Source organism: Dendropsophus ebraccatus, chromosome 4, assembly GCF_027789765.1.
Source record: "Dendropsophus ebraccatus isolate aDenEbr1 chromosome 4, aDenEbr1.pat, whole genome shotgun sequence".
In the NCBI taxonomy this organism is placed as follows: Eukaryota; Metazoa; Chordata; class Amphibia; order Anura; family Hylidae; genus Dendropsophus; species Dendropsophus ebraccatus.
In genome coordinates, this window is record NC_091457.1 from 18,494,614 (window position 1) to 18,511,743 (window position 17,130).

Genomic DNA, 17,130 nt, shown 5'->3' on the forward strand with positions numbered 1-17,130 from the left:
CATCTCATAGGATACACTGGAGAACACAAAAGAGACAGGCAGTTTGAGTTAGGGGAGTCATATAACTTCTAAGAGCTAATCATTGTATGGACTCACCTACTGTATCACTGCACTCCAGGTCTCTTTAGGAGGATTAAACTTATTATTTTTAGCAGTACATATATAGATAGAGCTGGGTGGATAGGGGATGGGCTGCATCTCATAGGATACACTGGAGAACACAAAAGAGACAGGCAGTTTGAGTTAGGGGAGTTATGTAACTTCTAAGAGCTAATCATTGTATGGACTCACCTACAGTATCACTGCACTCCAGGTCTCTTTAGGAGGATCAAACTTATTATTTTTAGCAGTCCATATATAGATAGAGCTGGGTGGATAGGGGATGGGCTGCATCTCATAGGATACACTGGAGAACACAAAAGAGACAGGCAGTTTGAGTTAGGGGAGTTATGTAACTTCTAAGAGCTAATCATTGTATGGACTCACCTACTGTATCACTGCACTCCAGGTCTCTTTAGGAGGATTAAACTTATTATTTTTAGCAGTACATATATAGATAGAGCTGGGTGGATAGGGGATGGGCTGCATCTCATAGGATACACTGGAGAACACAAAAGAGACAGGCAGTTTGAGTTAGGGGAGTTATGTAACTTCTAAGAGCTAATCATTGTATGGACTCACCTACAGTATCACTGCACTCCAGGTCTCTTTAGGAGGATCAAACTTATTATTTTTAGCAGTCCATATATAGATAGAGCTGGGTGGATAGGGGATGGGCTGCATCTCATAGGATACACTGGAGAACACAAAAGAGACAGGCAGTTTGAGTTAGGGGAGTCATATAACTTCTAAGAGCTAATCATTGTATGGACTCACCTACTGTATCACTGCACTCCAAGTCTCTTTTAGAGGATGAAACTTTTTTTTTTTTTTTTGGCGACCGATACAGATAGCACTGGGTGGGTAGGTGAGGGGACTGCTCTGACAGAGAATGAAGTAAACCTGCAAATCACAGAAGGTTAGCCACACAGGAACGACTACTTCTTGTTACACATGAAGCATGTAAATTTCTGGCGCTAAGCGTGGTCACATGATCCAGCTGCCTTAATGAAATATATGGATGCAGCTGAGCTGGGATAAAACAGATGATACTGTTAAAATAATGGTGCTCACCACCATTACAAGTTCTATGACTCCCCTGACTCCTGCCTGTCACTTCTGTGTGCAGATTCTCTAGTGTATCGTATGAGATGCAGCTTTACATTACTCTCCAGAAACCTATCACAAGGAGACAGGCTGAAGCTGCATCTCATAAGAATACACTGAGACTCTATAGTGTAAAATAAGAGCCAAAAGTTCTATGTCACTAATCTGTCACTTTTTGTAGTTAGAATATGTGCAGTGATGAGGCTCTAAAGTCACTGGCATAATCAGAAGTGTAGGCTGTACTAGGATGGCCACTACAGTGGAAATAGGAATCAAGATGGTAGACAACCCATACGTGCAACTAAGCTTGGCTATACATACAAAACATTCTTCCAGAAACAACACCACTTTTGGGTCCAGATCGGGTACAGTTTTTAAACATTGAAGTGAATAGAGGTGAGTTGTAATACCACAAACAACCTGAAGACAAGGGTGGCGCTATTTTTGCAAAAACTACAAGTCTGATACAGTTGATACTGGATGTACAGAATGGTTGTTCAAACTAGGCCATAGCCAGATACAGTCCGGTTATAGTCAGGAGTCACGAGGTTGATCTATACACATAACATAATCCCGTGAAAGGTTTTATAAGCACTGGGGATATTTTTACACCCGTTTACAAAACAAAAGTCTCTTTTTTTTTCTTCTTTCCCATATCTTACAAATGTCAGGTCAGAATGATAGGATGTGGTTGTGTCCTCGTGCGGCCAGGCAGAGGCGCTGTAATGGTTTCGCTCCAGTTGGGTCCAGTATGAGCCAAGCTTTGATTCCCATTGACCTTTTCGCTTAATCCATTACATCTATATTTATAGATGAGGGTGAGTCAGACCGAAGTTTCATATTGAGATACATTGTGTTCATTCCAGTGGTTAAGACCATTAGTCATGTCAGAGTTGCCAATGAGACTTTATAGCTTTATAAATGCATTGTTTCTTTTCATAGGCATCCGAAGCTTTTGTTGCATAACAGTCCATTTCCCATGACAGTTTATAGCCCGAGCTTTGTTCTTAAAGGGGTTGTGCAACATTAGTAACAAACAGAGCTTAAAAAAAAATTGAAAAAAAAACAGCGCCGCCCCTGTCTACAGGCTGTTTGTGGTATTGCAGCTCAGCCACGTTCCGTTCCAAAAAAACTACTGCAATGCTAGGCCTAACCAAATGACTGGTTCGCCAATTATTCTGAATGTAAGTCACTGTGTTCTTCTAATTTAAGGGGTTATAAAAAATAAAAAAAACATGCCTCAATTTGGGTGTGTGGGTTTTACAGCTCAGCTCATTAAATTGAATGGAACTGAACTGTAATACCACATACAACCTGAGGACAGGAGTGGCGCTGTTTTTTTCCGAGAAAGTAACTGTATTCCTTCTAATCTTGTGAAATTCCTTTAAATGGAACCATATAAAAAATATGGACCAGAACATAGTATTTTTCCTCTCTGGTCTCTCAAATATATACGTCCTCTATACATTATATAGGTTCATTACAAAAAAACAAGTAATGCTGCATGTTACAGGGCTGGAAAGCAGAAGTTGCCAAATTGACTCCGTCCCTGTCTGACATAACTCAGTGCTCTGCAGCGATTGGATAAAATCCCCCCTTACACACTTCCTGCTTTGCCGCAGATGGGGGGCCACACCCCTGCTAACAGCCATGCATATAGATTTTATTCTGTCTGTATAGTGTTCCTATAATGTGATTTCAAGGCCTCTAGAATTACATTAAAAAATTCTCTGCAATCTAATGATAGTGAGGTGACTCTGCTCATTCTGTCCCAGTCTACACAGCAAAATTTTGTGTGTCCTCCAGTGGTTAATGTGAAAACTAGAATATTTCAAGATCTTTAATATTGATTCAGATGACATTTATGACAAATTGTCCCCTTTTTAGTCTTTTTTTGTTCTGTTGGGGAACCTTTTAGACAGTTTATAGTCTATGTAAGTGCTCAGACAGGACCATAGTAGGAATCTGGATAGAATAATTATAACAAGCAAAAATACCAGGATTCCCGATTCCATCTCTAAATAATAAACAGAAGTAAAGCGCTATTTTTTTTTTCAGTCAAATGTTCTGCTTCGAAGAGAGGGGGGTGGCTTCCTCCACATTGGGACCAGCTCTCACTTTTAGGTTGTTTGCCCTCCGACCCTCCGACAGGTTTCCTTGACAAGAACTTCGGTTTCACGACAGCACTGGTCAAATTGTTCTTCTCAATTTAATAAAGCTCTATTAAAAAAAAAAACATTTATTTAAAGGTGAACTCCAGCAAAAAGAAAAAATCCAGTATGGGCTGGGGGTGCAGAAACATAATAAAGAATCTATACTTACCCATCCCTGTGCCCCCACAGTGCTGCATCACTGCCTCCTGAAGCCCCTGCTCTTGCAACACCATGGCCTGGCACAGGAATGCCTGCTCGGCCAGTCAGTCACTAGGGCGGGACACCACTGCAGTCACTGACTGGCTCAGTGTGCACTTCCCACCATGTTGTGAAACCAGGAGAATTTGGAGACCTGTGGGTAAGAGCAAGCTGGTGCTGCAGGGGCACGGAGGAGGGTAAGTATAGATTCCTTGCTATGTTCCTGAACCCCTCTTCCCATACTGGATTTTTCATTTTTGCTGGAGTTATCCTTTAAGGAAAATATCAGTGTAGTTGATTTCTCTATAACATGTCCTAGTGGTGTACAGAGTTGGCACTACATCTTTTGCAAACCTCAATATGCTATCAGCATAGTGTGCTTGGTAGGGAGCAGGGACACCTGTCTTTAACAGATGTTCCTGCCCCTTTGCCTATTTTCTAGGATGCCCCATGGTATTAGCATAAGGCACCATGGAAGGAAGAGCAGAGTGACTAGTAGTCCTTGTTCCACCTACAAAACAGTAAGCCAGGGATGCTTTCTGAACGTTGTACTAGCAACGAGGTAAGGCTATCTCAACTTCTTTGAACTAGTTACTTTTGTATATAGTAGCCCCTTATTATGATGCTAGGCATTGCCTCCCATAAGGAACTAATATTTGTTGTTGTCGTCCCCCATATAGCCATGAAATAGCAAATGCAAAGGTATATGAAACAGAGATGAGTGCCAAGTGCCTCCTGGGTCTCATTGTCCGTCTCTATGCTGTGTATGTCCCTAATCTGGCCAGGACTCCTTTGTAGGTTAACAGAAGTAGGAGAGGGGAGCAAGAGACTAACAGGACTATAGGATCAGAATACACAGGGTTATTATTATTATTATTATTATTATTATTATTATTATTATTATTATTATTATTATGCCTGTATAGGGGCCCATAGGTCTGCATGGTAACTGTACACACAAAGCAAAAGAGATTCTCATTTTTCTTGGTGATAAAAGTGCAGAAAAATGTCTTAAAGGGATACTTCAGCAAAGAAAAAAGAATCTTTCAAATCAACTGGTGTCAGAAAGTTATACAGATTTGTAATTGACTTCTATTTAAAAAATCTTTAGTCTTCCAGTACCTATCAGCTGCTGTATGTCCTGCAGAAGGTGGTGTATTCTTTCCAGTCTTTCACAGTGCTTTCTGCTGCCACCTCTGTCTATGTCAGGAACTGTCCAGAGCAGTAGAGGTTTTCTATGGGAATTTGCTACTGCTCTGGACAGTTCCTGACATGGAAAAAGGTGGCAGCAGAGAGCACTGAAAAAATACACCACTTCCTGCAGGACATATAGCAGCTGATAAGTACTGGGAGACTTGAGATTTTTAAATAAAAGTAAATTACAAATCTGTATAACTTTCTGACACCAGTCGATTTGTAGGAAGAAAAAAAAAATCCGTAATAGGTTTTTTTGCCTATGGTGAATTTCTGTTTATATATATATATATATATATATATATATATATATATATATATTCCCATTATCAGTAATCTGTCTCCATCACTATAATCACACATATAGATGTATAACCCCTATATAATGTTATGTACATGGGCGTGATCAGATCTGTATCCTAAAGAAGACCCAATCACCGCTGCCTAACGTGACTATATGCTGTAAAGTAAGAGAGGATCAGCGTTACTTACAGAGTGGAAGCTTCTCCTAATTCACTGCCTTCTCCTTTCTATTGGCTTCAGCTACAAAAGTCACAAAGGTGCGAGCAACGCTCTTCTCCACTTTAAGCAAACTCCCATGGTGCATTGCAAAAATGATTAGAGGAAAAGAACTTTTAAAGAGTCAACACCTAGGGAGTAATATATCTGATATCACGTGTCACCTTGAGACTTTCTTAGTAGTCCAAGGTGAGATGGTAGCGCAAAGACCTCAAAGAGGAAAACTACAACTGAATAGACTTTAAGTTATCAGAACTGGGATATGGCACAATAGCTTCCTGTTTCCTTCTTATGTATATGTTGATCTTCTTTGATTAACTGTATACACATAGGGGGAGATTTATCAAACTGTTGTAAAGTGAAACTGGCTCAGTTACCCCTAGCAACCAATCAGATTCCATCTTTCATTCCTCACAGACTCTTTGGAAAATGAAAGGTGGAATCTGATTGGTTGCTAGGGGCAACTGAGCCAGTTTCACTTTACACCATGTTTGATAAATCTCCCCCCATGGACTCACATAATAATAGTCTACAATAGATGACTGACAAAGGGGAGAACCCCGAATAGCTAAAGTAGTAGGAAATGGGGTTTCCACTGATTTGCAAGCGATCAACGATCAAAATAGGTCCAAATTCTATTAAGCGATTAAGCGATTAAGCGTCTACTATTACACATAAAGATTATTGTTCAATTACGAACTACTTAGCGATTTTTCGGACGATAATAGTGGAATAGGGCCCTTACTCTGGGGACCAGGCCTGGCCTGAAGGTCAGGCAGGTCCTAGAATGCCATGAGGGACTTTAACACTTATCTTTAATGGCTGTAGTCTCTCAGCTACATGGGTTGAAGATGTAGTTTCCTTAGCTAAAATAAAGTTGAAGTTTCCTTTCCTCTCTGAGGCTTTAGCGCCAATTACCCCTCCAGCTGTTGCAAAACTACAATTCCCATCCCAAAGCTTTGGCTGTCCAGGCATGATGGGAATTGTAGTTTTGCAACAGCTGGAGGGCCGAAGGTTCCCTAACCCTGACCTAACACTTCAGGGATTCATCCATCTTAGGAACTTATGGTGCGTTTACACGGAGCGATAACTCGCCCAATCGAACGATTAACGATTTCAAAGTATCAATGTGTTTTTATAACGATCAACGTTTAGACAGAATGATATATCGTTTGAAAAAATCGTTATTGCGATTGTTTTAAGATCGCTTAAGCCCATCTCACACATAGGGTGAATCGGTGAAAGACGAATTTTTAGTGACCGACCGACTATTTGAGAACTTTGAAAGATCACAATGAACGATTTATCGCTCGTCGCTTGATCGTACGCTGTGTTTAGACAAGCCGATTATCGCTCAAATGCGATCGTTATCGCGAAAACTTGAGCGATAATCGCTCCGTGTGAACAAACAAAGTGTCCATTTACACAGAAATTATTATCTGACAGATTATCTGGCAAAGATTTGAAGCCAAAGCCAGGAATGAATTTGAAAAGAGGAGAAATCTCAGGCTTTCCTTTATGACCTGATCTCTGTTTATAGTCTGTTTCTGGCTTTGGCTTCAAATCTTTGTCGGATAATCTTTCTGTGTAAATGAACCCTAGGGGCCATATTACACGGGATGATTATCGTTTGAAAAATCGTAAGATTGAATTTAAACGATAACCGTTTAGTGTAATAGCAGACAACGATTAAACGTTTGATAGAATTCGGACCTATTTTTATCGTTTAATCGTTCGCACATCGTTAAGTGTAATAAGAAGTCATAGCTGAAACGTACGCAATAGCGATGACAAAACGACTGCAAGAACGATCATAAGTAACAATCATCGTTCCGTGTACTTGGGCGAACAATTTCAGGTCGTTTGCCGTAGCGGTCGTTTAAGATCGTTCATCGTTAATCGTTAGTCGTCAAAAAATCGCTTGGTGTAATAGTACCCTAACTCAGCACCATCTCCAACTAACACCGCAAGCAATACCATCTTTACCAGTGTCCACCAAAGTCTTTACCAAAGTTCCCAATGAACTTTTTTTTTTTGTAATTTTTACAATTGCCCTTGGGAACAATGGATTCTAAGAACAGGAAAATGTGTGATCTGGTGTGACCATGTGTGACCATGTGTGATCTGGTGTGACCATGTGTGATCTCTAGGCCCCATAGAGTGACAGCCCATCCAATGGAAGGGACCAAAGCTCCTCGCGATGTCCCATGATCTACAAGGTTCCCGCATGACCATGTCCCACTCTTCCCTCATCTCCACTCAGTCTGTATGACAGCCGCCCTGTTGCATACATCCGTCTCTCCCCACATAGCACGCCATAATTTATAATACTTCGTATCTAAAAGCTTTAAAAAATAAAAATAAAAAAATTGCCACGAACCCTTTCTGCATGAAAATCCCGGGCTCTATTGGATTGTTATATTTGACAACTGTTCTCTCATTGTCCCCATTGCATTTGTATTAAAATAATCAAATCAGCTTTATCTGGGTCTCTATGCAGGGGACCCCATGCGTGCGATAATTTTTAACGTTCACAGTTGCTTTTTAAGCCATTAGTCCTGCTATTCTTGTAGACTCAGTGTGCCCCAACACACAGCCCTTGTAAAGTTTTACTGCCAGTGAATAGACTGGAATCCGGCCGTCATTAGGGATGAGAAATGAGGAATACATGGCTGTTCAGGGAGAATTTCACAGACGATTGATCACAGGCTGCTCCAGTGGCTTCTAACACCAGCTGCAAGGCTCGTGCGGCCCAGCAGAACAAAGGCACAAAGCTTGCAGCTAAGAAAATGTTGACAGCTTGTTGGTTGTGGCAGAAACTAACTGTGTGAGGCTTTGGCACAAAAGCGAGATCTGAGACGGCCAGCAGCTTGCGGAGGGGCATTATGAAGTCGGGAATCAAAATTTAGTCTCCTGGTTCCAAAAAAAAAAAAAAAAAATCACTTTAAGAAACTTTTTGAAAAAAAAAAAAGTTGAGTAGTCCTTCGAAGACAAGATGTCCATAACTTTATTCTGTTGTTTTGTGGTCCTAACTTTTGCTATTGGGGTAAAGGATGTATTGACCTTAGTAGGGTCTGATCAGGGGACAATGGCCGTCCGGGTAATGTATGAAGAGTCCTTTTGGGCCGGAGGAAAAAATTGCTCGTTGTTGACTTCAGTGTGAAAATCTGTCCTGATCCAGGTGATTGACGGATATAAATGGACTGTGTGCCGCTGTGTGATCACGTGGTCAGGACGGACTCTGTGCAGTACTGTTGAGGTACTACAGTGAAAACGCTGCAGTACTGTGCAACAAAACAGGCAACGTGTGAACACTACCTAAGATCACAAGCGAGCGAGTGACAATCTCAGAGACTTTACAAGGCTCAATCAGTAGTGTAATTGGGCTGAAGAGGACTTAAAAAGTGTTCACATTTTTTTAAAAGTTTTAAAAGTTTTTTTTTTTTAAATGTTAAAGAAATTTACTCCCTAAAAAATGAAAAAATAAAAAAAGTTAAAATTTTTAAAAAAAAGTTTTAAAAGTTTTTTTAAAAAAATATTAAAGAGGTCTCCGCCCTTAAAAAAAAGAAGAAAACTATCAAATCAACCCATCCCCGCCCGTTTCTTATTTATCCAATAAATTAAAAAAAAAAAATAATAATTATAATATATTTGGTATCACTGGGTAATATATAATCCCATATATGGTCCCATATACAGAAAAAGTGCAAGATTATTTTATTTATGGTTTTTTTTGGGGTGGGGGGAGGGAGTTTACATCACACACACACACACCAAAAAAAAAAAATGTACCAATAAAAATGACAGATCACATGACCCATCAAAATAAAAAATAAAAAGTTATAGATTTAGAGTTAGATTTTTTTAATCTTAGAAGGAAATTTGGCATCATCCTTAAAGGGATTGTCCAGGCTTACAAAAACATGGCTGTTTTCTTCCAGAAACAGTGCCACACCCGTCCTCAGTGTGTGTGTGTGTGGTATTGCGGTTTGCTTCCATGATAATTGAGGAGGAGGAGGATGATAATCGTGATCTCTTACTACTGTGTAATAATAGTGTCTGAGATCAGGATGATTGGTGCTAATGATGATCATGACTGATGACGATGATTGATGATAAGGTGATGATGACGACGACCGATTATAACTATGTTCATAATGATGATTGATTATAATAATCATTGAATATAATCGTGATCTTTTGTTTGAGTTGATGAATATGTGTGTCTTCCGTTACCCGCCCTGTGTGATAAATGATAGTGATGCTTGATAATACCAGATGATGATGTCAATGGGGATGATGGTGATTGATTATGATGCACGGGGATGATGAAAACATGCGTCTTCTTTCAACCATATTATGTAACTATGATTGATGGTAATTGATTGAGTTAATGATGATGATAATTGATGATGACAGTAATGATGATTTTAACAGCGCTCGATAATTGATGATGATACTGTGGATGATTGATGATAATGACTGATAATAGTGGGGACCATAATGTTGGTTATAATAGCTGCTGATGATGTTTTATTTATGCCTTTATTTCCTTTCTTAATACAGTGATTATGATAATGAATGATGATAATGATTACTGATAAGGATTATTGATTATGATAATGATTGTTGTTGATAATAATAATAATAATAATAATAATATTTGGCTATTATGATATAAATGATTATTGATGACTATAATGATAATGATTGGTGACAATGGTGATAATGATGATGATAATTGATGATTATGGCAATAATGATGATGATAAACATTATTTGATGATAATTAATATTATGATGCTAATGATTATTGAGGATTATAATAATGATGATTGATGATAATAATAATAATTGATTAATATGATGATTATGATGATGATTGACGATGATTATCATTAGGAATTTATATGATGAGTATTGAGGATTATAATAATGATGATTGATGATGATAATTGATCAATATAAACATGATTACTGATGATTGTAATAATGAAGATTGATGACTATGATGATGATCATTAGTAATTAATGTGATTACTGATAATTATAGTAATAATGATTGGTGATGATTATTGATTAATATGATGCTTATGATTATTATTATAATGATGATTGATAAATATGATGATCATTAGTGATTAATATGATGATTGTTGATGATGATTATAATGATTGGTGATAATGATTAGTGATGATTATTTTAATCATAATTGATGACTATGATGATAATTGATAATAGATAATTGATGTAATTGATGATAATTGATAATTTTAGAGATGATGATTATAATAATGATTATTGATAATTATGATCAAGATATTTTCTTATTATGGCGCTAATGATTATTGATGATCATAATGGTAACTATGATGATGATGATAATTGATTTCAGGTTCACCAGATTAGGAATCTCTCTTCTTTGAGTAAGTCTGTGTGTACATGCAGTTTTTCAGTGAGTATTCTGCTGATGGAGTCACTGTCATATATTACATATCCTTAACTTTTTTTGTTTTTTCTGCCATTTGGTTAATTCCTGGAGCCATTTTTTTTTAACTTTTTCAGACTTTTTTCTCCCCAAAAAATGTTTTCCAAAAAGGAGCTTGCACTTCATTTCACAAATTTAACTGCATGTGTATTACCAGCCATCTTTTCGTTGATTTCAATAGAAGTCAATTATAAAAAAAAAAAATGCAGTTTTATGGCTCAAAAACAGCCTACACTACCGTCAGACCCTGAGGATTTATTGACAACATCGCTGACAGACTGGCCCGTATCTGATCCATCCTCTGGCCTCAGCCTGTCCTTGTACATCGCTTTTCGCCCTCATAAATATGAAGAGAGAATCAGGTCGACGCGTTTCCAGCAAAAGCTTCAGGGACCGGCGCCAATTAGAGGCTAGAATGGTACACGTCTAGGGAAACAAAAGGCTTGTCATGGCATACATTATACTTGGCACAGGCATGGCCATGTCCCCTTCACCTCCCCGCTATTTGGCTTTGGTATCAAAGCCAACAGTAAAATGCCGGGTGGCATGCCCCAATTACTGATCTGCCAACCAGCTAATGCCTGGCACAGTCCTCTCCTGGAATCCATACTGGGCTCTGCTTCATCACATCAACATCTATAGCCTTCAACTTGTCATGTGCTCCATATCACTCTTCTCCAAACTGTTGCAAAACTACAACTTCCAGCAAGCCCTGACAGCCAAAGGCTGTCAGGGCATGCTGGAAGTTGTAGTTTTGCAACAGCTGGAGACCTATAAATCAGTGTGGAGCCCTAGCCTGAGATCCATCAGTCAAAGAAGTAACCTAATGGCTCCTTTGTTGGGTTGTTCAGGATTAGAAAATTTATTGTTACTTCAAAAAAAAAACAAAAAAAACAGCGCCACACCTGGTTGTGTGTGGTACTGCAGCTCCATACTTATTGGACAGATGTAGCGATATATATATATATATATATATATATATATATATATATATGTGTGTGTGTGTGTGTATAGGATGGTCAAAAAGTAGGAGGACAGTGTGTGTAATAGGGTTATGAAGGGGGAGATTTATCAAACATGGTGTAAGCAACCTAGCAACCAATCAGATTCCACCTTTCATTCGTCACAGACTCTTTGGAAAATGAAAGGTGGAATCTGATTGGTTGCTAGGGGCAACTGAGCCAGTTTCACTTTACACCATGTTTGAGAAATCTCCCACATTGTTTATCTACTTTTGGACCACCCCGTGTGTGTCTGTGTATATATATATATATATATATATATATATATATATATATATACAGTATATGTGTGTGTGTGTGTGTGTGTGTTTTTTTTATTCTGATCAAGTTACCAGTGTTATTGCCCAGAGCAGCATTCATAATTCTGCTAGTCCTCACCTTTAACAACAATACTTATAAGGTAGTGGGATGATATGTTTTACTGCTGTTTACTGCTTGTAATTTAAAAAATTACTATACAGGCACTGAGAAAACAAGAAATGCTAGGAAATGTTGTATCTGAATACAGAAGACTTGTGAATGCAGCTCTGAAGCATAATAAATGTTGTAAATCAGTATCAGTACAAGTAAGGTAACATGTACCCAATGACTCCACCAGCAGAATAGTGAGTGCAGCTCTGGAGTATAATACAGGATGTAACTCAGGATCAGTAATGTAATGTATATACACAGTGACTCCACCAGCAGAATAGTGAGTGCAGCTCTGGGGTATAACACAGGATGTAACTCAGGATCAGTAATGTAACATATATACACAGTAACTGCGCCTGCAGAATTGTGAGGAGGATATGATACTACTACGACAAGATGAAGCAGTGACAATAAATATATTTATAAAGTGATTTTGTTAGTAACCTGTGACCTAATCTGCTGACTATGACTATGTCTTCCATCCTCTCCCACAATGCTGCACATTGTCACCTGTAGGCCTGTGATGACATTGCTCAGCCCCTGGCTAAATCTACAAATTCTGACACCGAGTCAATAGAATAAAACAATGGTTCAAGGTTTAAAAAAAAAAAATTTAACCACTCCTATGTGAAAAATGTGCGCTTCCCCTTTAATAGAACAGCTGAGCTTGTCACTTTAAACAATTCTCAGTGGTATTTGCAGAGGATTAGCATTTTGGTGCAGGTCTCCGCTGAGACACCCCGGCTCCTGCCAGGCCCCAGGTACGGCACTGGCAGAGACACCTCCAGCTCCTGTAAGTCGGCCGCTTTCCTTACCTGATAACCATCACAAGACGGCCGAGCTGGCAACCACTGAAGGATTTTTTTTTCCTTCCAGTAGCATACCTTGAAATGCTGAGATCAATGTGAATGCGTTTTTGGCAAAGGGCAGGGATATTGTCTCCGCACTGTGGGAAAATGTTTAATGCTCAAACATTTCCTTAAAGTCAGATTACAAGGGAACATTATAGGTCATGGAGGGAGAGCGTCCATGTTGGGCTGCTACTTCCATGGTGAGGCCATTGGTTCCCAGGTTACGTCATCTCTGGCTACAAATATCCAGATCTGACCTTAGATTGGATGGAGTCCAGGAACCTTCTATTGGCATCTGTATCTTTATACATTACCATATAGCGTCTACATAACACTACAGTGTAAGACTGGGGTATCTGGGGCCCACCTGAGGGAATGATCCTGGGGGCCCACCAATGAAATACCAGGGAGAAACAACATGTAAGTCAGTGTTTGTGCTGGTTCTAAAGCTGGGGGCCTTCTGGTGGGTCAGTCTGACACTGGGTATCTAAATAGAGGAATCTGGGGTCACTGTGTACATACATTACATTACTGATCCTGTACTGATCCTGAGTTACATCCTGTATTATACCCCAAAGCTGCACTTACTATTCTGCTGGTGGGGTCACTGTGTACATACATTACATTACTTATCCTGTACTGATCCTGAGTTACATCCTGTATTATACTCCAGAGCTGCACTCACTATTCTGCTGGTGAGGTCACTGTGTACATACATTACATTACTGATCCTGTACTGATCCTGAGTTACATCCTGTATTATACCCCAAAGCTGCACTTACTATTCTGCTGGTGGGGTCACTGTGTACATACATTACATTACTGATCCTGTACTGATCCTGAGTTACATCCTGTATTATACCCCAGAGCTGCACTTACTATTCTGCTGGTGGGGTCACTGTGTACATACATTACATTACTTATCCTGAGTTACATCCTGTATTATACTCCAGAGCTGCACTCATTATTCTGCTGAAGAGGTCACTGTGTACATACATTACATTACTTATCCTGAGTTACATCCTGTATTATACTCCAGAGCTGCACTCATTATTCTGCTGAAGAGGTCACTGTGTACATACTATACTGTACATTACATAACTTTTGTACATTTACCATGTCTATATGAATGACTTCTAATTCCGCCACGTCCATGTATGAGCTTACAGAGTCCATCCTCATACTGATCTCCACATACCTCTCATTCAGGAAGATACATATTAATGTCACTGAAACGCGTCGCCTGCTTTTTTTTTTTTTACCATTGATGAGATGGGAGATTTTCTTTCCTGTTTTTCTATCAGTCAAATACCGTTTCCACAAGTAATGACCGGACTATGCAAGCAATGACTGAGAAGAACCCAGAGGCTGAATCCTTTAAATTCTGCAGCCCACATACGATCTGCAGCTCTGAAGTGATACTGCTGCTGCTCTACACTATACTCTATACTGTGCAATGCCAGAAATGTAATAAAACACGATGATACGGGGAGGTCAGAATGCGGTGAATCAAAGACAAGTTCTGACTATATCCACAGGTTATGTCCAGTGGCAAATTCTACCGAGATTGGTCACGCAGGATAAATGAGACCAATAGCGCCCCCTATGGTATGTGAAATGACATGCTGTGCACTCTCTTATGCATGGCTCACATTTGCTGGTGAGTTGGTACAGTGATGGGCTCTCTAGTGCACTGGTAAGGAACCTTTCTTTATGACATCACATATATCTACGGAGAAAGCTGTTGTGACATCACATATATCCATGGGGGAAAGCTGTTGTGACATCACAAGCGGGTTTTTGATGTTGTCTTCTGTGACATCACAAACTAATTGAACTGATGAGATGTAACAAGAGGGATTCATATTGGTAGCATGATATGACATCACAAAACTGCATCATTCCGGCAGCTGTGACATCACGAATTGGGTTAAAGTAAGGTCCTGCTGTGACATCATAAATGGATTAAAGTATGGTCCTGCTGTGACATCACAAATGGGTTGCAGTAAGGTACTGCTGTGACATCATAAATGGGTTAAAGTAAGGTCCTGGTGTGACATCACAAATAGGTTAAAGTAAGGTCCTGCTGTGACATCACAAATAGGTTAAAGTAAGGTCCTGCTGTGACGTCACAAATGGGTTAAAGTAAGGTCCTGCTGTGACATGACAAATAGGTTAAAGTAAGGTCCTGCTGTTACATCACAAGTGGATTACAGTAAGGTCCTGCTGTGAAATTATAAATGGGTTACAGTAAGGACCTGCTGTGACATCATAAGTGGGTTAACGTAAGGTCCTGCTGGGACATAAGTGGGTTAATGTTAGGTCTTGCTGTGACATCATACGTGGGTTAAAATAAGGTCCTGCTGTGACATCATAAGTGGGTTACAATAAGGTCCTGCTGTGGCATCATAAGAGGGTTACAGTAAGGTCCTGCTGTGACATCACGAGTGGGTTAAAGTAAAGTCCTGCTGTGTCATCACGAGTGGGTTAAGCCAAGGTAAGGTTCTGCTGTGACATCATGAGTGGGTTACAGAAAGGTTCTGCTGTGACATCTTAAGTGGGAAAAAGTAAGGTCCTGCTATGACATCATAAAATGGATGAAGTAAGGTCCTGCTGTGACATCATAAATGGGCTAACATAAGATTGACCGCACAAATGGATTTCAGATAGAAAGTGTGGGACGACATCACAAATTGATGACATCAGAAGTGTGTTTAAAGCACAGCAAATGTTTTTTTATTTTTTACATCACAGCCTGCTATTACATCATACACCTGTATCACTCGGGCAAACTGCTATAAACTCCTATAAAGTGAGTTTCAGATGCTATGACATCACAGATCTGCAGGTTAAATGCTGTGACATCACAAGTGTATTGCTGTTGTGACATCACATGTGAGGTCGGTAGACTGCTATGACATCATACATGTGCTCAAGTAAGGCAAATGGCTGTGACATCATAAGTTGGTTTAAGGTGGCACACTATGACATCACAGGTAAGTTTATAGGTTTGAACTGCTGCGACATCATCGGTAAGTTTCCATTAAGTAGTCAGCAGTGACATCACTAGTTTGGTTGGGTAGGGTCAGCGGTATAGAAATCGAGGAAACTTTTTTTTTTTTTTTGCCCGGGGTCCCTCTGTTGTTGATGTCTATAACCAGCCATCTGCCAGACCTTGTGCTCTCTAACATCCTGGATGACACACACGGCCTAAGGACTGTCTTTCACTAGAGATCTGCTGCCCCCTAGTGGTCATATGTAGATGACGGTCAAGTCAGGGTTCAAGGGACAGACCATGGAACCTGAAAAGCTTACTAAATTTCCAGAACTAGGGGAAACTTTAGAAAATGTGAAAAAATTCCTAAAGCACAATACAGGAGGATAATCATTCAATAATGTGTCCTATCTGAAGGTCAAAAGCATACTAGTTCTCCATAAAGGGGTAGTTAAAAAATAAGCATTTCTTTCAAACAACCAGAGATTTGTAATTTACTTATATAAAAAAAAAATCTCACATCTTCCAGTATTTATCAGCTGCTGTATGTCCTACAGGAAGTGGTGTATTCTTTTCAGTCTGACACAGTGCTCTCTGCTGCCACCTCTGTCCATGTCAGGAACTGTCCAGAGCAGGAGAGGTTTTCTATGGGGATTTGCTGCTGCTCTGGACAGTTCCTGACATGGACAGAGGTGGCAGCAGAGAGCACTGTGTCAGACTGGAAAGAATACACCACTTTCTGCAGGACATACAGCAGCTGATAAGTACTGGAAGACTGGAGATTTTTACATAGAAGTAAATTACAGATGTACATAAAGTTCTGACACCAGTTGATTTGAAAGAAAAAGATGAAGTACCCCTTTAAATAGAATATGTAAGCTTTCAGTGTCCTCTGTCCTCTGGTGTCTTCTTCCTCTCCTTGCTCTGCAAGCGCACAAGTGATGTCACTCATGCACCACCGAAGCGCGGGGGAGGGAGCGACCTCTTGTGCTGCCTCTGGCTAGAAGAGAGAATGGCACAGCAGGGTGCCAATAGCTCCTCACTGTGTCAATCTTTGCCAGCCACAGCTCAGAGATCCCAGGCTGAGCAGGC

General features: G+C 39.8%; 1 protein-coding gene across 1 annotated transcript; it reads right to left on the reverse strand.

Moving 5' to 3' along the window:
- Positions 1-359: 359 nt before the first annotated feature.
- SMIM38 (small integral membrane protein 38) lies at positions 360-5,494 on the reverse strand. The gene is made up of 2 exons (XM_069965216.1): positions 5,244-5,494; positions 360-3,426 (listed from the first exon to the last, which is right to left on the reverse strand). The coding sequence occupies exon 2, from the start codon at positions 3,219-3,221 to the stop codon at positions 3,090-3,092; it is 132 nt and encodes a 43-aa protein (XP_069821317.1). The 5' UTR covers positions 3,222-3,426; positions 5,244-5,494; the 3' UTR covers positions 360-3,089.
- Positions 5,495-17,130: the final 11,636 nt, after the last annotated feature.